Raw genomic sequence first — 24,631 nt, forward strand, 5'->3', positions numbered from 1 at the left:
CTTTGGAAAAATTAGTCTTCACTCGTAACAAACAGTACTATTGTTGAAGGAATCCCATTTACTATTATCCAGAATACTACTTTTAAAAATTGCCTACCTATTTAATTGTTTCTGAAGTCCTGAGAAGTAATACAATCAAATTACCTTTTGGGGCTGGTTTTGGGGAAGAAAACTAGACATGCCACCTATAACAGGCCACCTCCTCCCCCTGCTCCCCCTCCCAAAAAGTTTGTGTGTCAGAATTTGATCCATAGTGTCCATGTGGTAAACTTCAGCATGGTATTATCACTGTATCAGATGTGCAAGGGCATGTTTTTTTTTTAATTTCTTGAAATTACAGTAAGCAAATGAAAGAAGTTTAGGAAGCTATGAGCTGGACACCCAATGCTAAGATACATTATAATAACAACTCACCCATTCATTCTTTCCTTACACATGAAATGGCAAGGGGCACTTTACACCTTATCTGGTTTTAAGTTAGAGAATGTTTGATTCCTATTTAGGAATGATTGATTTTATGTTGGCAGTTGGTTATAGGATCACTCATTTACTTCATGTCTGGAATAAATATATAAGGAAAATAATAAATATTTATATAAATATTTATATAAAAAACCATATTAAAAGGGATTCCATGTTCAAACACCAATAGTTCGAGGTAAAACAGGATTCATTTCTTGAGTCTTTTAACTTAGTTTGACTAGGATAGACTCTTCTCACCTCTGTTTTTCCTCAGTGAACACACAGTTTGAGAAAGCTTGGTCTAAATAAATTCAGGTTACATTTTAAATAGTTTGGTTAATGAAATAACATTATAAAAAATCAGTATAATGGTATTGGTTCAAGGCTGATTAAAAAATAATAAATTACAGCTAGAAATCTTAGTAATAGCAATGGAAAAGGATAACAGGTGATGGGGAAAAACATTCTTCCATTTTTGTTCATTTTAACTTTAAATATCCAAGGCTTGGCTATTAGGCTAGATGCTTAAACCCAACAGCCAACACATTTTCTATACTGGAGTAGTCTGTATAATGTAATAAGCCCATTATTGATAAAAATATGCTATATGTATGTATTGTAGAAGGCATAGGAAATCAGGATTTACCTCTGAGAAAGTACTTAATGTATATATTACACTCTTTTAAAATGAACATCTTTTGAAATAAACGGCATAGGTTTGAAGTATGTCTTGAAAAGATGAAAACATTTTCATGAAAAAATTATAAATGGCTAAAATATAACTTTAAAATATGAAATACTGGGGACAAGCTAACATTTTATTTAAAACTTTAATTCTGCTTTGCATGTGCCAGGCCTATAAGCCAAGTATAAAAAAAATCATTAGGCCAAGATTATATAGTTCAATTTTTACATAGGACATTTTACTCTGTTCTGATACCACCTAAAGTGCAACCAGACAACCTAAAAATGTTAGCTTTGAGGAAAGGAGTGTAGATGGATTACCACAAACTTCATTCCCACCTGTCAGAATCACTCTGAAAGTGCATACTCTACTAATAATGGTGGGCCAGTATCATCTTACTGTATCCGGTATTTTCCCACAAGGACTCGATTAGAAGGTGTTATTTTGTATTGTTTTTTGCTACTTATTTAAAACATTTTAAATGAAAACTAAAAAGATTAAAATAAATGTAAATTTTGTCATGTGTTAAGATACCTATACACAGGCTATATGGCAAACATTTACAAAAGCTGTATATAGAATACAATTAAGCTAATGGGAATTTGGTATTAGAAATATTCTAGCATGTTAGAACATCTACAATTTTTCCTGTAGTCTAGGATTCAAGAACATCTTAATTTACAATCAATTATACTACAAATACTACCTTTTTATATTGCCTAGTGGCTAGTTCTTTTTTTGCCTCTATGGTAAAATGTAATATTACTTTAATGATGTAAACAGAATGGTTAACTTGATAGTATCAGGGCTGCTAGAACGTTAATATCACCTACGGCTTTTTTGTCCCTGAATAAGTACGTTACGGTGATTACATTTGATAACTTGTTTTAGTATAATTTATAAAGTATTTTTATTTCTTAAGCAATAAAAAAGCTTGACCATCTAGTAAGTAGAAATCTTAACCTATGTTTTTAGGAATTCACTGTTAACACTTAACCAAAGATTTCCTTACATTATTCAGGGCATGACTGCCTAATATAATATAATGCCAAACACTGTGAGAAGAATTCTGTATTAGAGTTAGAACTCTAGCAACAAAAGCTTAGTTGTGCACTTCAGAAAATGTATGAGCCTTCAAAAATACTTGTGTGTAAAATCAGCGTTTTAACATTGTCATCTGTCTACATTTTTCTTCAATATACAAGCCACTTAGAGCCCCACCATGAGTAGAATCACTTTTCTAGAACCCTCTCCTATTTTCCATTTTCCCAAAGTAATTTTTAATTTCATGGAACTCGAGTTATTGTACCATTTCTCTGTTTACTATTCTTTAGACTTTGGTGATGGATTGTCTGCTTCCTCCCTCCAAACTCCAGCCTTAGTCCATAAGCTAGCTTTTGTCCCATCTACTCATCAAGGGAGTTAAGGGTTTTTTGTTTGTTTTTTGCTTCTTTTATCAACTAAATTTTCTTGGCCTCAAAATGTTTTATCCAAGTTCATGTTCTTGATTAATCTTTAGACTCTTACAGAGTGCCTCTCCAAAAATAGCAGTCTTCTCATTTTTTTTATATTTGCTCATTGAGGAGACCTCATGATCCTTACCATGTCTTATCAAGATGTATCTTGGGTAGTTCTTAAATGATCATAAGGATCCAAAATGTACTGAGCATTTACAGCTACATGATACTTCTTAAGGGAGCAATACAATGAGGGAAAATCTAAGTTCATAAACACAGAATGATGACTAAATCAAATGAAGATTTAAGTCTAAAAAGAAGTTAGTTTCTATAGTCCATACATCACATTTCTTATGCATACTGAAAATGAATTCTTAAGCTTAATGGAATAGAGAGCTATTGCATAGTCAGAAAATATAAAGTAACTTTTTTTTATTTGTTAAAATAGTCACATACATATACATGAAAATGATTTTATTACAGTGCATTTATTGATTGTGCTTCTTGCCATCTTGTGGCATCCAGGATCCTGGTTGAAAGGTTGTACCAGTGCTGGTGGGAGCCACTGAGGGTTCTTCCTTTCCGAAGTATGGAGCAGATGCATGGCCTTTAATCTGAGTTTCAACTGGTGGAGCCAAGAGTTCCTCACTGCTCTCTTTACCAAGGAGTTTTCCTTTTTCATAAAAACCTTTGCTTTTTATTTTAATGTCTTCTTTGTATGTTTCATTCTTTAGTATTTCCTGTATGTATAAATTGGAGAAACTTAAATTTCTAGTTAGAAAAAAACCCAAACAGGTTTTATTTAAAAATAGCTTAAAAAAGTACATCTATATGTGATACTTTGCATTTACATAATACACAGATATTACAGGTTAAGTTTGAAAAAGATTATATACCAGTGTTATTTGAATTAAACAGCTCTGTCCTCATAGACTAATAAAAAGACATGAAGGACCACAACATAAAAATATTTACTACCCAATAAGTAAATAAACTACTTACACCAAAATGTTACAGAGGAGCATTAGTGATAGCTCTATCAAAGATTTCTAAAAGTAACAGCTGTTTTTTGCCTCAGAACTAATCAACAGTGATTATACTTTTTACTGGAGATGAAGTGAAGGTGAGGTGGCCTCAGAAAGATGCCCCTATCAGTCTTCCTTTCTCTGTGGGAATTAAAGCATGACACTAAGGCCACCCTGAGTCGTGCCAGAACCAAGCCCATCTACTTTTTCTGGAGTGCTATGACAGTGAAGAGGATGGGAATGGAATCAGTTCAGCATGCCCCAGACACCGGTTCCAGAGAGGCACGTTGCTATTGGAAATGCTTCCTCAAATCAGTGCAAGCAACTTGTGCAATGCAGTTCTGTCCCTCGGATTTGCTATTCTATCTGTAAGGATCTATACCCCAAATTACAATGAACCTATTACTGTATTTAATTGGACACAAGACCATCAATTTTAAGAAGCACCATTGTTATATGTATAATTGCCACCACTAGAAAAGGCAATTATGCTTCTTTACACTCTTGATTTCAGAGATGTTAAAATTTGAAAAGATGTGCATCTTAAAACAGAAAATACAGTAATTACATATTTTTGGTGATTCCGTCTTCCTCTTTTCTTCTATCTTAAAATGATTATTTCTAAATGAGTGAAAATTTTAATGTTCTTTTTGCTTACTATATTTTCTGATTTTTTAAAAGATAATAATATAAAAAAGCTTGTTAATGTAACTAAGATCTGACAACATTGACAAGTTCTCCCAAGTTATTTTTTAATTTTGACACTTAAAAATCTGGGTGTCTAAATGAATGATGCAATCTTTCTGTTTCTAATATGAATTTCAAGTAACAATAGTCATTTAAAAATGTAAGCACCATTATTTACAATCACATTTAAAATATTGTTTGTACATAAAGGGAAAATAAGGGTTTTGGAGGTTATAGTGTTATAGACTTTCAGTTTTAGATACAAAAGGACGTTCTAATGAAACATCCCCTTCAAGGCAAACATGTGAGGGAAAGAATGTTTCTAAATATTCTTTTAATTTCCACAAAATAGACTAATTCCCCACAAATAGTTTAATAACTACAGTAAACTATGAGTTTAGGGACAGCTGCTCGAAAGAAGGTGAGAGTAGTCTGCCTTTCACACACCCTGTAGAATTCTCAGGTGAAGTGACCATATATCACAAAGGGAATCCCTCAATATGATACTGGAAATAGTGGAAGTAGATGAAAATAGTTTTCCATATCTCTGTACTTTTCCAGATCCTCTATGAACTGCTGTGTCTTCATGGAAGCTCTTTCTCTTGAACAGAATGAAAGGTTCGGGACTGGGCTGAAATTTCACTAACAACCCAACACAGGTAGTAAAAAGTAACAGGCTACTGAGAAGTTGGGATGCAGCTTGCTTGGTTTTTGTATATGAGGCTCAGTCGCATGGCCTACTTTATTTACTTCAGCTCTACTATTGCAGTATTACAGCGGGTGCAAGCCTACGCCTTCTGCATAAAAGGAAATGGAAGGTAGAGAGCTGTTTGTTTTTCCTGACTTCACGTAATTTTTCTTTACTCACCATTACTGTGCCAAGTAAGTTTCTTTCTTAAAACAGCTCTTTAGGCAAATGTAAAGCCAACCAGAATATATTAATTAACATATGAAGATGGAGTAGACATTTTACAGTTAAAAAACATGGAGACTATCATTTTTCCTAGAAAAGAATTTTCCTTCTTGTCTTTAAAAAAAAAAAAAAACAACAACCCTGAAAAACTAATTGTTACCAGACCCCTGCTAACAGCTTCCAGGAAAATTAAACAGAACATAAATCATTTATGAAAGGAAATCTAGTTTTGTAAATATTTGGAATAGATAAAATGAAAGTAGGTAGAAAAAAATAGTAATTTGTAGACTTAAACAAATCATAAGAAAGCCTATTTTATAGTAGAAACTGCCATAAAGCATGGATTTTCCTTATATTTCCTTGGAACACTATCACATTAAGTCTCAATATGTTTATCAATAAAAACAGTATGTTTGTTTCAGTGTTTGTGTAGGGATAAACAAAGAGTAAGTGGGCCTTCCTTCACATAAATGTTTATATATTTAACAAATATTTATCCTTTTACATACTGCTTTTCTCCCTGTCAATAAATATTCTTTAACAGTAAAAAAAATAATAAATGATGGTTGTGTGGTATATTATCACTTGCATTGTACCATGATTTACTTAATAACTGTTGTTTCTGGTATTTCACTTTTTTATTTTAAAAAACAGCACTCTGATGACCATCCGTATGCAGTTTTTTGACACAAACAAATACAGTTTCAATTCCAAATCTACCTCTTACTAGCTGTTACACCAAGAAAGTCACTTAACTTTTTTTCAGTCTCAGTTTCTTTATCTGAAAATGGGAATAGAGTGACTTTATATGTATAAATATTGGGTTGTCGGAAAAGTCATGATGCATTTTTGCAACAAAAAACAGAAAAGATAGGTCATGACTTTTCTGACAACCCAATATTTACAACTTAAACACTTATGTATACTGTCCACATTGTTAGGTCTTCAGGAAGTTTCTAATAGTGGTTAAGAACATGGGCTCTGAAGCAAGACTACCTGCAGAAAAATCCCAGTTTTGCCGTCCACTAGCTGTGTGACCCTGTCACTGTTGCTTAATCCATCTGTGTCTCAGTTTCCTCCTATATAAAAATGGAGATATCAATGCCGCCTTCTTCAGTGGGCTTTTGTAGGGAAAGAACTGGCTGTTGGGCAGTGATAGCACAACAGAAAAGGGTATGGGTAGATTTTTATGTAATGATTGTTTATTCCATTCCATTAAAAAATAAACATACAAAACATATCCATTCCTCTTATCTCAGGTTATAAATATATTCTCAATACTTATATTTTTAAGTGCTTAAAATTTTAATCCACTAATTTGTGATGTACATCGACTAGCTATTTGTTATAAAAATTTTGTAAATAGCAGAATCCCCACATCAATTGCTATCCTTAAGAAGAATAAACAGACAAAATTCGTAATTTGCTGGGATAAAAAAATCTCCACTGTTGGGCCGGCCGAGTGGCTCGTTGGTTAAGAGTTGACTTGGGAACGCAAGCTCTGAGCAGCAGGACCGCCGGTTCGGATCTCACATGGGCCAGTGACACTGCGCCCTCTATATTTAAGATGGTGGACAATAGCTTGACCTGAAGCTGGGCTACTGTGAGTCGCTGGTGACAGCGTAGGCTGCAGTGGGGCTGCAGTGGGCTGCCGTGAGCTACTGTGAGTGGCCGGTAGCCAGTGTGAGTGGCCTGCAGCTGCCATGAGCGGCCGTCCAGAAGCCAGCAACTGATCTGCCTCACCCAGGAAGAGCGCAATGATAACACCAACATGGGCCAGTGAAGCAACATCCTCCACAACTAGACTGAAGAACAAAAGGACAGCAACTTGTCTGTTCCCCTTCCCCCAATTCCCCAATTAAAAAAAAAAATCTCGTGTTTTAACGTGCTACAGTCTCCAACAAAGGCAGCAATCACTAACAATGGATTGAGAATAAAGGTGTTATTAAGATATAATCTTAAAGCTTGAGAACAAGATGGAGTAATTGGTGCCACACTAGTCCTCCTGCCATAAACAACTATTGGGTCGTCGGGAAAGTCATGACGCATTTTTGCATTGAAAAACATAGAAAAATACATCATGACTTTCCCAACGACCCAATAGAAAGCTGGACAAAAAATAGTAAACTTTTCAGATGGTAAACAACAGGCAGTGAAGTACTAAGATCCCCAAGAGGGAATACAAATGAGAGAAATCTGGCATAATCTCAGTTTTCTGCCTGGCAGCATGTTATGGGCTGCTGCACAGGGTGGGGGAACCCACGCAGAGGTTGGAGGCTGAGCTAAAGAGATTGAGATGGTTGGTTGGGGAGGCTGAGAAAGCTGGAATTTGTGGTGCAAGAGTACCAGAATACACAGGGGACGAGTACTAGAAATCTGCAGAGGGGTCCACATGAGTGTTGAGCTGAACATTAAGCTGAATGTGGGTAGGATGAGACTCTACGGGGCCAGGAAGGTCCATTCTTCTTTTTTTTTTTTTTTAAGATTTTTATTGGGGAATTGGGGGATGGGAACAGCGCTGGGGAATTGTGGGAAGGGGAACAGACAAGTTGCTGTCCTTTTTGTTCTTCAGTCTAGTTGTGGAGGACGTTGCTTCACTGGCCCAAGTTGGCACCATCATTGTGCTCTTCCCGGGTGAGGAAGATCAGTTGCTGGCTTCTGGATGGCCGCTCACGGCGGCTGCTGGCCGCTCACGCTGGCTGCTGGCTACACACGGTAGCCCATGGCAGCCCACTGCAGCAGGGGCTGCAGCCTATGCTGTTGCCGGCGACTTAGGGCAGCCCAGCTCCAGGTTGAGCTGTTGTTCAGCATCTTAGCTGTGGAGGGCAGTGTCACGGGCCCTCATATGTGGGATCCGAACCAGGGCCCTCTGAAGTCCCAAGCCAGCTCTTAACCACCAGGCCACTTGGCCGGCCCCCAGGAAGGTCCATTCTTGGCTAAAGAATAACTACTAGGAAGCTGTAAACTGAACAACTGCAAGAGTTTGCATGAGACTAGGAGACATTCAAGTTCTGATCAGCTAGAGGTTCCTCACCAAACACATAGGGTATTCATGTAAAGACTTCTGAAAGATCACTCCTTAGCAGTACAGATAAACTGGCATGAGAGTAGAGGTAACTCTAGACCTGCACTGTTTAATACAGTAGCCACTAGCTACATGTTATTTAAATGGATTAAAATAAAATAAACAATTTCACTAGACACATTTCAGTGTTTAGTAGCCAAATGTGACGAATGACTACCACATTGGAAAGTGCAGATATAAAACTTTTCCATCATTGCAGAAACTCATATTGGACAGCATTGCTTTAGATCCACCCTAACAAAACTTAAAAATAAGACTCTGAAAGTTTGTGCTGATTCACATCTAAATTAATGTACTCCAAAACAAAACTCAACATTTTTTAAAGGATGACAACAAAATCCAGACAGTAAACAATACACTATTGCAATGTTCATGGTCAATTAAGAAGTGAAGTGTGATCTAAAACCAGTCAATAGAGACAGAGCCAAATATGAGAGAAATGATGAAATTAACAGATAAAGACTTTATCACAACTACTAGAAATATGTTCAAAAGCCTAAAAGGAAAATGAACATAGAGAAAAGAAATAGAAACTATTAAAAAGAACAAGTGGAACTTCTAGAGGTGAAAAATACAATATATGCGATAAAAAAAAGTAATACATATGCCTGACAACATATTAGACACTACAGAAGAACAATGAATCTGAAAACAAGGCAATGGAAATGCTCCAAGCTGAAGCGAGAGAGAAAACGTTTAAAAATGAAACAGAGCCTTATTGAGCTGTGGGACAAAATCATGCAGTCCAACATATATGTAATTGGAGTCACAGAAAGAGAAAAGAAAGTCAAGAGAGGAAATAATGACTAAAAATATTCCAATAGATAAATACATAAATCTATATATCCAAGAAACTAAAAAAACTCAAAGCAGAATAAATATAAAACCAAAGCATGTCAAAATCAGTTGCTAAAAACTAATCAGCTACAGAAAAAAGACATATTTATACAACAGACAAAGATAAGAAATGCTAGAGTTCTCATCAGAAACAATGCAAAGTATAAAACAATGGAATGACTTTAATGTGCTGAAAGAAAAACTGCCAACTTAGAATCCTATACCCAGTGAAAATACTCTTCACAAATAAAGGCATACTAACATTTTCAGACTGAAAATAACAAATTCAGGCTGAATTTGTCATAAGCAAGCCTCTATTACAAGAAACATTAAAGGAAGTACTTTAGGCTGAAGGGAAATGATATAAGATGGAAACCTGAATCCACATAAGGAATGAATATCATCAGGAATTATCAGAATGAAGGACTTTATTGCTGAGGAAAATGCTAAGATTTCTGGACACTCTGCTAGGTGTTCAATGCCCTGGAACTTTATGTCCACCCACTCTAAGCTCCTGTCCATTAAAGCACTATCCATTGAAACTACTGCTATGGATTTGGAGACTTATCATGATTGTACCCCCACCAATAGGACTTTTCAGGCTTTGCAAAGATATCCATTACCACTAAGCTGAGAGGGAGTGCAGCTTGAAGGCAAGAAAACTGTAGTGATCCTATGCAGCCCTCAAATTAATAGCACTATCTGGGAGGCAAGACAATACCTCATTCCCTCCCTATTCCCATCTGACAAAGAGCTTCTGCCCACCAAGCTTCCATGTTTTACACCATTGTCCTGCCTTCTCTGGCCTGGGACTTAAAGCAGTATTTCCACAATGGACCTTCTCCATCTGAGGCTGAGTCCAGTGGAGTTGACAATCGGAAAGCCCTGCATGAGGTCAACCCCATTCTAAGAAGGTAACATCACAGAGTTCCCTGGAATGAAGTATTGACAGATACCAACCTCAAGGAGGAAGAGAAAGAAACCACACTGACAATAGAGAAAGCATGAGTTGTATCAAAGTCTTATTCCACACGTTTGCTTAAATACATTTTCTATGAATGACTTGTTCTATGAAAACCTCTCTCCTTTCAACAGGCAGCAGGGGTGTTCAGTTGGAGCAAATTAGCTTAGCTTGAGTTGTATATGGAGCCTTGACATTGGGTAAACAGACAAATTCAGTTGTGAAAGTATTATGCATTAAGTGTTTGAATTTATATAGTTTTCTATGTCACATTAGAAATGATCAGTTTGTAAAGGATTACACTGAAAAGATTTTTTTAAAAAGGAAAAGCTCTGGATGCTTTTAACAAGCTCACCCATTTTTGTAGCATAGACAAGTTGTTATTTATTTAGAACCACTCATTAATTCAGTGATGTGAACTCAAGCCCCCAGAAGGTTGTAGCTCTAGTCCTTTCCAATGCCACTTCTTTGCTAAAGCCCTGCTTAAGAGCCCTTTTGGTGGCTGTATTATTGTTGTAATCGATGTTGTAAACTGCTAAGTGTGGTAACGATAAACGACTTTGAAAGTTTTTTTTTTAATTAATAAAATACAGGCAAAAACAATGCTTGCAAATGCAATCTACTAACATGTTGACTTATAGCTCATTCACAGACCTTAGGCACAACCTAAGCCCACTCCAACCAGACGGTCCTTCATGTGAAACTCTAGTATACATGAATTTTCCAAGATGGTAAGGGAATCAGCTCTAATATACAATTACAGCTGTAGAAGGTATTAGAGAACAGAACCAGATATTGGGACATAAAAAAGAGGTAAAACTAATGGCAGAATAGGACTAGAGGTCTCTGCGATAATGCTTGGAAGAGACAAAGGAAACTGAGGCAATGGAAACCTGAACCTTGAAACTGCATGCTCTCTGGTATCGAGAAGGGAGAGAACTGACCGCACGTCTCTCTGATGAAGTTACTCGGACAGGAAGAAAGTTTTGTTTACTCCATGAGTATTGGGGGAAGAGAAGGGCTGAGAAATACCAGAGTTAAAAAGGTTACCCAAAGATTTTTCTGTCTCAGGTATCCAAGTCATTCTGCATGTCTGGGGTCACACTAGGGTCAGAAGTGTGTGAGTCAACAGTTCTGAGTCTGTACTATTGAATGGAATTGAACATTTGGACGCAGATCTAAGCATACATACAAAAACACTTTAGAAATATTATCTGTTATTACACATACCTAGAAAACAAGGGAAGGTAAACACAAATCATAAATGATCCATTATTACTAACTTGAGATATGCAAAATGTCACTAGTATTTTTTTCATTTAATGTGCTTATATGTAAATGCCATATGTATGTATGAATAAAAAAGAAAAACGATTTTCATAATATATTCAAGATCTCAATCCCCTAACCCTATTTCTCTTTTTATTTTATTTTATTTTTTTTTTAGCTGAGCCATCCTGCTACCTGTTGGCAGCTCAGCGGCTGCTCAGCTCGGGCTGGACTCGAACTGCTGTTGCTCAGAGCTCAAACTCTTGAGCAAGCTCTTAACCAACTGAGCCACTCGGCCGGCCCTCTATTTCTCTCTTTAGAGTCTCAACCTGGTGAACTGAGAGTTGATCTATCAAGGAGTGTTTCAGTAATACTCTCTATATACAGATATATGATGCTGATGGTGTTATATACATATTAAATACAAATATCCTTAATAATAGACTTCAAAATTATTTGAATTTTTAAATAGAGATACACCTACAAATGGAACAGAGCTAATGGTCAGTTCTTTATTGGGGAATAATAAAGCTTGTTTCAGAAATCCTACGAGTCCAGCTTGGAAAAAGGCAGGCAGAATACATACATACAGATCATAACCCATTTCTTGTTTCTTCTTTGATGTTCTGGCTCCACATTTCTCTTTAGTATTTATATAAATGGTCTACATTTGGCTTCAAGTACTTGTGAATTAAAGTATGCCATATACAACTATGTTCAAACTTAAGTATAAAACGCATCCCAAGATAAAATCTAAGTACAGTTTAAAGTAAATTCAACAGTGCTTCATTGTTAGAAAGTTTACAATATTCAAGAGCAAACCAAGACTTAGGAGTCGGTCTTATGGATAACGATAAAATTGTCCATGTCACTGGATATTTTTTTAGTCTTCTGTGGGAACAAAACCATGGCCATTTCATAATGACCAAGTTATATTACATAAAAAAAACCCCATAGGAACCTGAATTTTTAAAAAGTTTGAAAATTATATAATTAGCAATAATTTGTGGCAAAAGCTTAATGTAAATATAACTTAAATAACTACTGGATCTAGATATATACTTGTCAAAGTGTACACAAGATAAAGATACAATGAAAGTTTTGGTTTCATAAATAGATCAACTTTCTAAAATATTTAAATTAAACTAAATATATTTTTCCTAATCCATGTATTTTTCAACTCTTGCTAGATTATGTGCTATATGTAATATATATTTGACTTTGATAGCTCCATTAATTTCTTTCTATAATTTAAATTACACATACTAATAAAATAACTTTGTTTTAATGAACATTAAAAACTTTAAAGTATGAGTACATTGATTTTGAGTGAATTTAAGAAACAACATTTTGAAGAGTACAGTAAATAGATTATAGTAAATAGAATTTAGTAAATAGGTTATATGTGAAAATTTGGCATGAAGGTCCCCAAACCATAGACATTTGGTTACTGAAAATTGGACTCATCCAGAAAGTAGCCTCCTAGAATATGCTGCACACTGCTACCCCACAATCAACATAATTATAATGGGAATTTGGGGAACAACTGTTTCAAAATGTTCTAAGCTGAATATTCTTTTTACAGTGTCAGTTTTGTAATATAACAAGAAACAATTCAAGCCTAGCAAATCCAATAGCCATGCCGAAGCTTGAAAATATTGCCAAATTGTTTAATTAAACTACATTTTCTAGTTCTACAAGTTGAACTGCCAGGAGGAAATAATAAGTTATTATATCACCCTTTTCCAATATATGAAAGAGAGAAGAGAAAAAAAGGTGTTGGGGGGTGGGGAGGGGCAATACATAGTTCACCAAATGATACTAGGCATTCAGCCTTGAGGCACGCCTGCTAGATTAGTCATCAAAAATGAATTTAATCTTGCCTGGATGGGAGTATAAACCCAAAGGGTAAATGAATGACAAAGTTAGGTTAGTACAGCACTGGGTTGCTAAGAAATCTATTCGAATGAAACAACCAAGCAAGTTCTGTTTTAGCAGAAGCTGCTCCTGCTATGTGTTCTTGCCAATCACTAGTGTGCCTCTGCCAAATCAATGTCACATTTACTTTATTCACATTCAAATCTACTGCAAACAGACTTTGATCAGTTACAATAATGAAAATTCGACAGTTTTGTTGTTTTGACATGCTTCCTTGAACTTTTCGCCTGCATTTTTTTCAAAACATTTCTAATTGCAAGAAGTTGATCTCAATGATTCTTGTTATTTGAAGGGACAATTGTAAGGTTTGTTTACAATCCTTGCTGGCTAGGAATTTCTGGCACTGAGTTTTCTTTCTTTGAACTTGAGCCAGGTTAATTATTAAATCTCAAAATGTCACTAAAATGAACAAATCACGGAGCTCAAGTCATTAATAGTTTTGCAGGTGGTATTTCCTTTAATAATATACGAGTAAATGAACTTCTATATATATGAAAAAAAGACCTTTGAGCATAAAGATACAATTATTTAATTGAAAAAGAAATTTAGCCGTTAAACCTTAATAAAAAAATAATTAGAGTCTCTTAACTTTAGTCCTATTTAATTGAATTGCCCTGGTGGGAGACAAAGAAAACCTCAATCCCTTCTGTGAGAAGGAGAAAGGCCATAATCCCCGGAACGGGAAGCGGTGTCAGATCCCCATGGCTTTCCAGGCTAGGCTCTGGAGTGGGACATAAATGGCAGAGAGGCTGGGGCCCTGGAGGAAAAAGGAGGCTCCATCTGTGAATGACTGCTGACATGTATTGAGCTGTTATGTGCCAGCTGCTGCAGGGAGAAAAGAGTTCTCTACTAGGTTAAGCGGGGGAAGTACAGGAGTTGGGCAAGAAGCAGTGAGGCACAGAGTTAGGGAGCTGGAGCTCCAGCTGTAGAGTCTGCCCTAGAAAATGAAAAATGTGGCTAAAGGCTGCCCTCCAAGGTAGACTCATTCATGCGTGCATTTTTCATTCTTCCTTTTATTCAATAAACATATACCAAGCACCTACAATTCAAGGCCCTGGGGATACAGAAAACAAAGTCTGTCTCATGCACTTACGGAACTTCCATGGGAGAGGGGGGACAGGCAGAGGAGGCGGCTTGCTGCAAGTGCAACACAGACCTGTCCAGGGGTCAAGGCAGAGAAGAGGTGGGAAAGCACCAATGCCAATGACGTGTCTAATGCTTATGGGTTCTTTCCCACTTTCTCATTTACTCATTCACTGATTCATTCATATATTGAGAGCCCACTATGTGCTAAGGATACGGAGTTAAAAGACACAATTTTCACCCTGTCCTCAAGAAACTCACAATCTAGGGAAGAGAGCTAGGTAAAAAAATATATTACAATATGATAAATTATGTGATAATATTAGCAAAGAATGACACGAGAAGCAGAAGAAAAGCTGGTTGTTCTATTATTATCTATAGAGTGGGGAGGAGGGGGTTAGAAATGACTTCCCAGAGAAGGTGATGCCTGAGTCTTAATAATAGGAATTAACCAGAGAACTGCGAAGAAAGGGGCCACTCTGGGAAGAGGTAAGTACACATTCACAGGTATGGAGGGGTAAAGCAGTACAGCAAATTCGGGACACTGTCAGCAGCTCATATGGCACTCAGGGGCCAGAACATGCTGAATCTTACAACGCATTGTTAGGACATTTCGATTTTATCCTGAAAGCCATGGTGAAATATTTTGACTTTGAAGCAAGAGTAGGATTTCCAGATAAAATAGTAGAATACTCAGTTAATTTGAATTTCAGATAAACAACAATTTTCTTTTAGTATAAGTATGTCTTAAATAAATTGCATGGGACATACTTACCTTAATAATTATTCACTGTTTGTTTGAAAGTGAAATTTAACTAGGTGCCCTATATTTTTATTTGAGAAATCTGGCAACCATAGAAATTGGATTGGAAGGAGGCAAGCAAGACTGGAATCAGTGAGAACGCTGCTGCAGAAATGCAAGTGAGAAATCGTCAGGGCAGGAACCGAGGCAATGGCAGTAAGATGGAGTAGAAAAGGCAGGCTGTTCAGGTAGTCAAAGCATGAGGGTCTTGATCACCAAGTACGTGGAGGTAAACAAGATCAGACAATCCCCAAGTTTCCGATGAGTGATGAGGGATAATGCCATTAAGCATGATAGGAAATAGACAAAAAGAGAAGGAGTTCCATTTTAGAAATGCTGAATTTGAGATATCTGTAAAATATCCAAATATTTTGTATCAAACGGTTAGGCTTCTTCTCCTCAGCCAAACCTCTGAATACTGAGGTGCTTCAGGACTCAATTCCGGGCCTTCTTTTTCTATACGCTTTCTAAGTAATCATTTCCAATCTTAAGTTTCACTATGCCATATTTACTCTTTCTATGACAAATAGCCCTGAGAATTATGCCAAATTGTATATTTTCATCAGACGCCTAGAATAATGCCTAGCACATAACAGGTGCTCAATATATATTAGCTGAATGAATAAATTTGCCTCTCTATGTGCACTTTACTCACCACTGAATGAACAGATTGACTTTGTATTTTGCAATTGTGCTATAAATCCAAATCTAAACTTAAATAGCTATTAATCAAGGAGAAATCATACTCCATCATTAATAAAACAAATTCTGATTCTAGATGACTTAAAGCCCTTTTCTTCATAATGCTATAAAAGACTTAATAACTTGAAAAGTGAGAAAAAGATAGGTACAAATTTATTTATACTCTTGGAAGTTTATACTAGGGTTTTTTTTTTAATCAATGTGGTAAAGATGACTGTTTACTGTTTTGAAAATTGAGAAAAAATTATTCCTCTTTTTTTCTTTGTGTACCTTTTACCTGTCAACTTGTAAGTATTTGACTTAAAATATATCACCACAAAATACAAAATTCCTAATTTAAGAGGTCGGTACGGTGTAAAACTTTAATAAATCAATTAATTTGGACCTAAAATACTTTGTTCAGAGAAACAATGTTATAATGATGGTTCTATTCCTTGCTTAGTATATATTAAGCAATTTAACCACAGCGTAGCACATATGCAACAAAAAATATAATGTGATAGAATCATAATACATCATCCATAGTGCCTATGACTGGCCGAAACTTGAAAACAGGCTGCTGCCATCTCAGAGGGACTGCTGGTACTGTTTCCCAAAAAAGGGAAGGCAGATGGGTAAGTGAGCCTCAGCTACTTCAGATGGAACTCAGGACCACTGTCCTCACTCCAAAGCCAGTCCAAGAATTTCCTTTCTTATTATGTGGCTGAAGAAGGTAGAAATAAGAGCGCAGGGTTGGAAAAAGGTGGGTAGTGATAGGGGGGTGGGAGAAGGTGACCATGTAGCCAACTAGAAGTGCAGCAGTTAGATAAACAACCCCCACCACACCAGCCATAATAATAACATCCACTTTAGGCACTGAGTAGCACTGACAGGCAGTCCGGCTGCCTGCAGCAACTATACTGGAGGGGAGTGGAATTCCCAGAAGAGTAGCAGCTGATGAAACCAATCGAAATGACACTGTGGCAAGAAGGGAGGAACCGCTTCCATTCCCCTAAGAGAAAATGAAAGGGCTAGGATATTATTAGGGTTATATAATGAGTTCTAAAGGTCAGGCAATCAGGTAAGAAACAGGTGTAAGCTCAAGTGGGCATCAGTGGTAGTTCAAAAGCCAGGCTTCCTTTAGGTTTGGTGAATGATGGAGATAGGATGATGAAGAAACAAGTGGGGTGAGAATTCTCATGGCACTTGAGGGAGGGCAGCAAAATGGTCACTGAAAAATAAGAACAAAGGCAAAAGGAAATCAAGGGCAGAGAAGGAACAGGGAGCTTCCTATTTCTTTCACTTTCATTCACCCCCTCATTCAATAATACTGAGCACCTAATCTGAGCCTGGCACTGTTCTAGGTCCTAGAGACAGGGCAGGAAACAAAACACAGTCCCTGTTCTCATGAGGCTAAAATTCTAGTCGGAGGAGACAAACTATAAACCAACAAATAACACAGCTAGGGGAGGTAAACAAGCAGGTGACTGCTTTGCAGAAGTAATGACACCTGTCATTTAATCAGCCTGCCCTTTTGGGTTAGCTTAAAAACAGGAAACTTGAACTAGTGTGGGAGTATTTGCAAAGAAGTAAACAGAACTTTTTAAGCTCCTTTTGAATGTTCTCTTTTCCCCCTCAAAGTGGAAACCACTTAGATGTACATTATCCTTCTTGAGGGCGGCAGTAGCTAGTATTTCATTGTACAGAGGTACCATAATTTATTCACTCAATCCCCCATAGATGGATGTTTAGGATGCTTCATATTTTACAAAACTGCAAACAACCACCTTGTATAAAATGTTCACACATCTGCCAGTCATTCCTTAGGATACAGTTCTCAGAACTGGAACTACTACTACTACATCAAAAGGTTCCTGTACAGAAAACTGCTCTCTAAAAAGTCAACATCAGCTGACACTTGCACCTGGGGTGAATGAGAATGCCTGTTTCCCACAACTGAGTCAATTAAAAAAAAATCCGTATTTATCCTGTATTTTAGAACTCCCCTCTCCCCCCACCCAGTCTTTGGTTTGTCTTTTAACTTTGTCTAGGATTTTTTTTTTATAAAAAAGTAGAAATTTATTATGCTGTGGAATTTGTCAAGTTTTTTCATTATTGTATATGGCTCAGGTGTCATGCCAGTCACTCTTTGTCTTGTTTGTGCCCTTTTTATCCATCAGGTCTCAGTCTAAGTATTACTTCACAGAGCAGCTTTCTTAAACACCCCGTATAAAGAAAACTGTCCCTGTTATTCTTTCTTAGGATCTTTGCTTTTTCCTTCAGAGTTCTTTTCACAATTTGTAGCGATCCATTTTTGGTACTTGTTACATGTCTGTCTTTCCACTTGAGTATATGCTCCAAGAGGTCTACGATGTTCCCCGGGTCATCAGCATATTTTCCATCACACCTCCAACATCTAGAATAGACACTCCTAAATAATTTGGTGAATAAATTTTAGTTCCTTCCTTCCTGGAATCTATTGCTAGTTTCTCCTTGAACAGTGTTTTAATCTAAAAGATTAAATGAATAGTGAAGGCATTTGAACTAATCCTTGACTAAAAAGAAATTCAGAAGGAGGGAAGGTAAATCTCACTCACTCCTCCAAAACAAATGCATCAAGGTCGGCACTGCTGGACCCAGACTAGTCAGTAAATCTCCAGTTGGGCTTAACTCAACACTGTCACATGGCAACTGTGGCAACTGAATCAGGCAAGTTACACGACCTTCGAGGAAATTCTTTTGGTTCAAGGATTTGCAATACTGACACCCAAGGGTACATCCATATCCTGTATCTCAAGGATTTTTGATGGTTTAAAGATCTATCATTAGTTCGTTTCAAAAATGAGTACATTGTGTATTAATAATTTAGGATAAAAACCAGTGTTGTGATGCCAGAGCATCCAAAAAGTTAGGAACTTGTAACTTAGTTTCTACTGATAGCCTCTATGATAGCAATTCACTACTTATTTCAAGGAAAGTGACATTTATTTCAGGTATTTAGGCACAAGCTTCAGCAACAGTGTGAGTCAATTCCTTGAACACTGCCAGTTAATAAGGTCACAAACTGAAGGTTAGGATAGCATGTTTTGCCACTTACTAAAGAGTTCGCTTCAAAGATATAAGGGTTAGTCCCTTTCATTCTGGCAATAAAAAGCTCTGTGATAAACAGGTTAGATGGATTTTTAGGACACTTCTTAAGAAAGTCTCTTTCCCTTTAGACTAAAATATTTTTAATTGTGGCCGGAAGCAGGAAAGTTCCAACGTGGGAATTTTTCTTAAGAATACTTGTAAATTAGGATTCAAAAGACTAATAAACAAATTTGAGTTGAACAAAAGTTTTGTTTTCATAGTATAGGTTAATAATACCATTATCATTTACTTGTAAATACTTTTGCTTCTTAAATTGAGAGGCAAAACTGTGATGTTTTCTTAGGTCAATCCATACAGTGTATTAAGCTTCACTGAATATATCTTTGGACTTACTATATGCAAATATTTTTTCAATACACAAATGAATTTTGTTAACAAATATTACTCTAGCATACGTAACCTGGCTTTTTATAATTATTGCATTTAACTGACTATGCAATGTACATTTCTTGGCAAAAATATCCATCTGGTGATGAAAACTTGGAAATCATTCAATAGAAAATCTTATTAGTGAGATTTATTCAACAAACACATATGAAATAAAAGGTTTTTATGATAAACCGTCATAGAAATTGGTGACCAGAACAATGCAATTAGTCTAACTTTGTGAGGGACAATATTACTGAATCTTTTTTTTTTTAAGATTTTATTGGGAAATTAGGGGAGGGGAACAGTGCTGGGGAATCGGGGGAAGGGGAACAGACAAGTTGCTGTTGCTTTGTTCTTCAGTCTAGTTGTGGAGGACATTGCTTCACTGGCCCAAGTTGGCACCATCATTGCGCTCTTCCCAGGTGAGGCAGATCAGTCGCCGGCCTCTGGACGGCCGCTCACTGTGGCTGCTGGCCGCTCACGCTGGCTGCTGGCTACATACAGTAGCCCATGGCAACCCACTGCAGCAGGGACTGCAGCCCACACCGTCCCCCGGCGACTCACGGCAGCTTAGCTCCAGGTTGAGCTGTTGTTCAGCATCTTAGCTGTAGAGGGCAGTGTCACTGGCCCTCACATGTGGGATCCGAACCGGGGCCCACTGGCATCCCAGGCCAGTTCTTAACCATCGTGCCACTCGGCCGGCCCATTACTGAATCTTTATGCTCATTAGTCCTCACTAAAACACACCTTTTCCCTGTCTTAAGAAGAGAGACTGTCATAACTATAGAAAAGCTAGAAATAGTTTGAAAGAATACAGGACAAAAACCTTATTTTCCTCTTTAACATTTCACCTTATATCCAAGTGGGCAATTCAGAAAACATTTACCTTTTTTATTGCAGATCAAGAATTTCTTACATTAAAACTGAAAAGCAGTCCATTTTTTAACTCAAAGTTTTTCATACTTTAAGTACAAATAAAAGAAAACCATGATTTAAAAAAAATTGTATTGGGGACCAGCCATGGTCACTGCTTACACATCGCTTTCATGCTGCAGTGGCATAGTTGACTCTTTTGGGGAGGGTGCAGCCCACAGTGGCCCGTGCGGGGATCGAACCAGCAACTTCGGTGTTATCAGCACCACACACTCACCAACTGAGCTAACCAGCCACCCCGAAAAACATGATTTTTTTAATAAACAAAGAAATTAAATTAAGCAAATACCTAGACTTACGACATGTATTTGAAGTACAAAGCACTTCCACAGCTTCCCTCAGAAATGGGTCTTTCCTTTAGCACTACTGCATTATGGCACTTTCAGTATAATCAAACTTGGTATCATCAAATCCAAAGAAACCTAAAATACTAATTCGAAAAGACATATGCATTCATATGTTCATTGTATCATTAACTATAATAGCCAATATATGGAAAAAACCTAAGTATGCATCAATAGACGACTAGATAAAGAAGATATGGTACATATATATATATAATGGAATATTACTCAGCCATATAAAAGAATAAAATCTTGCCATCTGCAACAACACAGATGGACCTAGAGAGTATTGTGCTAAGTGAAATGAGTCAGACAAAGAAAGACAAAAACCACATAATTTCACTTATATGTGAAATCTAAAGAACAAAATAAATGAACAAACAAAACAGATACAGAGAGCATTTTGATGGTTGCCAGATGGGAGGAGGACTGGAGGGATGGGTGAAAAAGAGGAAGGGATTAAGAAGTACAAATTGGTAGTTACAAAAATAGTCATGGGGATGTAAAGTATAGCATAGGGAATATAGTCAATAATACTGTAATATTATATAGTAATATAATACTGTAACACAGTGAATAATAACTGTATATTGTCAGACGGGTACTAGATTTATTGAGGTGATCACTTTGTAAGTTACATAAATGTCCAATCACTATGTCATATACCTGAAACTCATAGTATGATATTGTATGTCAACTGTAATTGAAAAATAAATAATTATTAATTGCCCCCGCCCCCCCCAAAAAAGGAATACGAAGAACAACAAATGAACTAAGCCACATTTAAAATGAATAATCACATTATAAGGTGTGTGGGGGAGGTTGGATGTAAGAGCCCAAATTACTTTGGGACACAGTATTTTGACTATACGGCCTCAGCATAAGGACAAAAAGAATGTTAAGTAAATATTGAAAAGAGGAGGAAGAAAAAAAAAGAAAATGAGGAGGAGGGAAAAGAAGAATGAAGATAAAGCAAATGTGGTAAAATGTTAACATTTGAAAAAAATGAATGAAGGGTATATGGGAATTATTTGTCCATTTCTTACAGTTTTTCTGTAAGTCAAAATAAAATATCAATAGGAAAGAGCAAATTGGGAAAGTATATAATAGAAAAGAAATAAGAGATCCAAAGAACTATTCATAAGGAGAAAAATACGTGGTCTCAACAAGTCTTGCTTATGCAAAAGTGCTAAATAAAGACCTGAGATCACTAAAAACATGTAGAAGGGGAAAAAAAAGATTGATTCAAAATATCATGGCCCAAATACTAGTATATAAAGGATCAATCATATTCTTGTGAGTAGAGCGTTTTTCACTGGGTTACATTCCAGCTTTCCTGGCCAGGAATTTGAAGATCAAAATTCCTGAGCATTCAAAACCCACTGGATTTTAAAGCCAAAATATAACTAAAAACTAATTGTCAAAATATAAAAACAATTATCATCTGTAATGGTTAGTTTTGTACGTCCACTTGGCTAAGCCAGTACCCAGTTATTCAATTAAACACTAATCTAGGTGTTTGCTGTGAAGATATTTTGTAGATTTGATCAACATCTATGAGCAGTTGACTCTAAGTGAACGAGATATTTTTCATAATTTGGGTGATCCTCAACCATTTAGTTGAAAGGCCTATGAGCAAAACCAAGAGTTCCTTTAGGAAGAAGAAATTCTTTTGAAGACTGCAGGATCAGCTCTTACCTGAGAATTTTTAACTTGCCAGCCTGCCCTACAAATTTCTGAGTTGCCAGCTCCCACAAATGTTCAAGCCAATTACTTGAACTAAATAAATCTCTTAATTATATCTACATCTATCCTCCCTCCTTTCCTCCCCCTCTCTCATCAATTAGACAAAGAAATGCCTCATGCCCTTTTTACTTCTTTACGTAATTCATATGCTCCATAGCTCCCTGCCATCATTGGTAAGTGAAGGTCATTGCAATTATGCCACTCTAGTACTGAAATCTGCACAACTGGCCATCTGACAAGTACCACAGATTAGTACACGTAACAGAATGAGCTAAAACATCTCTCTCCCTATTTAGAGTATTCCTTTAGTCAGTCAATTCTAGGGATTCCATTTTTTTAAGGATTTGAGATGGCTTACACATACATCCACATACACACACACACACACACACACACGCATGCACACATGTAACACAAAGTTCTTAAGAGTCAAATCATGGGGTTAGGAGGAAAGGTGTTTCATAACTGTTAGTATAGTTACTGTGATTCACATTACATTTTACTCTGCACTTCCTAACAGCAAGAGCAAAAACCAAAAATAAAATAAATTACATAACTCTTTATACTTACTAAAAGGAAACATTTATTCTTTGAGAGAGAAAAAACTTTTTTCTGGTAGAGACTTCAATAAAGAATTTGTTTTCAAGAATTAATAAATAAGAGATAAAGGGTGAAATAATGGACATCTTCAGTAATAGCTTTCAAACAGCAGAAGTGATCATTTTCCATCCTTTTCACTTAGTGATCAAAGGCCCAAAACATAAACGCTAGAAATTAATGGTGGAAGAGCTACATTTCTGATTATCTCACTTGACACAAGTAGGTACCCAGTATATCCCTTAGATCTGCATTGTTCAATGGAACAGGGAAGGAAAGCCCAAAAAAGGGTGTGCTCTGGCGCTGATCAGTGCTCTGTGCACTGGGCCTGATCCCTGCTAGAATCTTCTGAGGAGTCATGTTGAATGTGCCTGAATTGTTTACTCAAGGGACAGAGAGGGAACATTTATCCATTAGCACCTATCCCCCATGGGTCAAGGGTTACCTAGTGTGTTAACCCTCTTATGTTTCCAGCTTGGTTCTCCATAGGCATCCCATGCCCAATGTCAAAACAAAACCCTAAAGCTACTAAGTAGAGCTGCAGTTAGGTCACACCTATGATAGATGGTAGCTGCAGCTAGGCTGGAGTAAAAGGTGGGACTAGAGGATATGAGGGAAAGCTCAGAAGGCATCCGATACGAGGTTTGGATATTCCTGTCTCTTTTTCCACTGGGATTGAGAACTTAAAATCATCTTGAACTACAGAAAAAGATTACCTTTTCAAAAATTCAAATAAATTAAATTGTTCTGAGTATTATGGTGGAAAAAAAAACAGTCAGCTCTAAGGGTGTATTAATGGAGACACAAAACACAGTAGAAAATTTCATAATAATTTCTGCAAAGCAAATATTAAAAATATCACAGTATTATTCTCATAGATCAATCTTTTGATAGTTTAATTCAGTGTAGAGATTAGATTTCTAAACAACTTCATATCAAATTAGAGTTCTATGAGCTTCAAATAATACCAAGTAGAAATAATAGGAGCTATTACTTATTTAATGCTTATTTGGAGCTAGGCATTGGCTAATGAGCACTTTATATATACCAGCTCACTAGGTTAAAAAAATTCCTCTCAAGATGAACAAGTTTGAACTTTTTGGACTATGACCTTTAGTGAGTGTATTAAGGTTCTCCAAAGAAACAGAATCAATAGGATTTGTATGTATGTATGTGTGTATGTGAACATATATGGGGGGTTGATTGATTTTAAGGAACTGGGTTATGTAATTGTGGAGGCTGGGAAGTCCCAATCTTCATAGTAGGGTGCTAGACAGGAGACACAGGGAAGAGCTGATGTTGCAACTCAAGTCCAAAGGCAGTCTTCAGGCAGAGGATGTCAGTCTTAATGTCTTCACTGACTGGATGAGGTCTATATTATGGAGAGTAATCTGCTTTACTCAAAGTCTACTGATTTAAATGTTAACCTCCTCTAAAATCTATCTATCTATCTATCTATCTATCTATCTATCTATCTATCTATCTATCTATCTATCTATCTATCTATCTTCACACCAAAATCTAGACTAGTGTTTGACCAAATATCTGGGTACTGTGATCTAGCCAAGTCGACATACAAAACTTAACCATCACAGGGCCGGCTGAGT

General features: G+C 36.7%; 1 protein-coding gene across 4 annotated transcripts in view; it reads right to left on the minus strand.

Annotated features, from left to right (window-relative positions):
* Window positions 1–24,631, minus strand: part of NDUFAF2 (NADH:ubiquinone oxidoreductase complex assembly factor 2) — a 184,756-nt gene that overhangs the window by 44,982 nt on the left and 115,143 nt on the right. For 2 of the 4 annotated variants that reach the window (XM_019661548.1, XM_019661551.1), the window contains one exon: window positions 3,020–3,344. The exons of the other annotated variants lie outside the window; for them this stretch is intronic. In XM_019661548.1, the coding sequence (XP_019517093.1) occupies window positions 3,093–3,344 (252 nt within the window). In that variant the 3' untranslated portion in view covers window positions 3,020–3,092. Of the gene's footprint in view, window positions 1–3,019; window positions 3,345–24,631 lie in introns of those variants that run through there. 4 annotated transcript variants of the gene reach the window in all.

This window comes from Hipposideros armiger, unplaced genomic scaffold (assembly GCF_001890085.2).
Source record: "Hipposideros armiger isolate ML-2016 unplaced genomic scaffold, ASM189008v1 scaffold_352, whole genome shotgun sequence".
Taxonomy (NCBI): domain Eukaryota; kingdom Metazoa; phylum Chordata; class Mammalia; order Chiroptera; family Hipposideridae; genus Hipposideros; species Hipposideros armiger.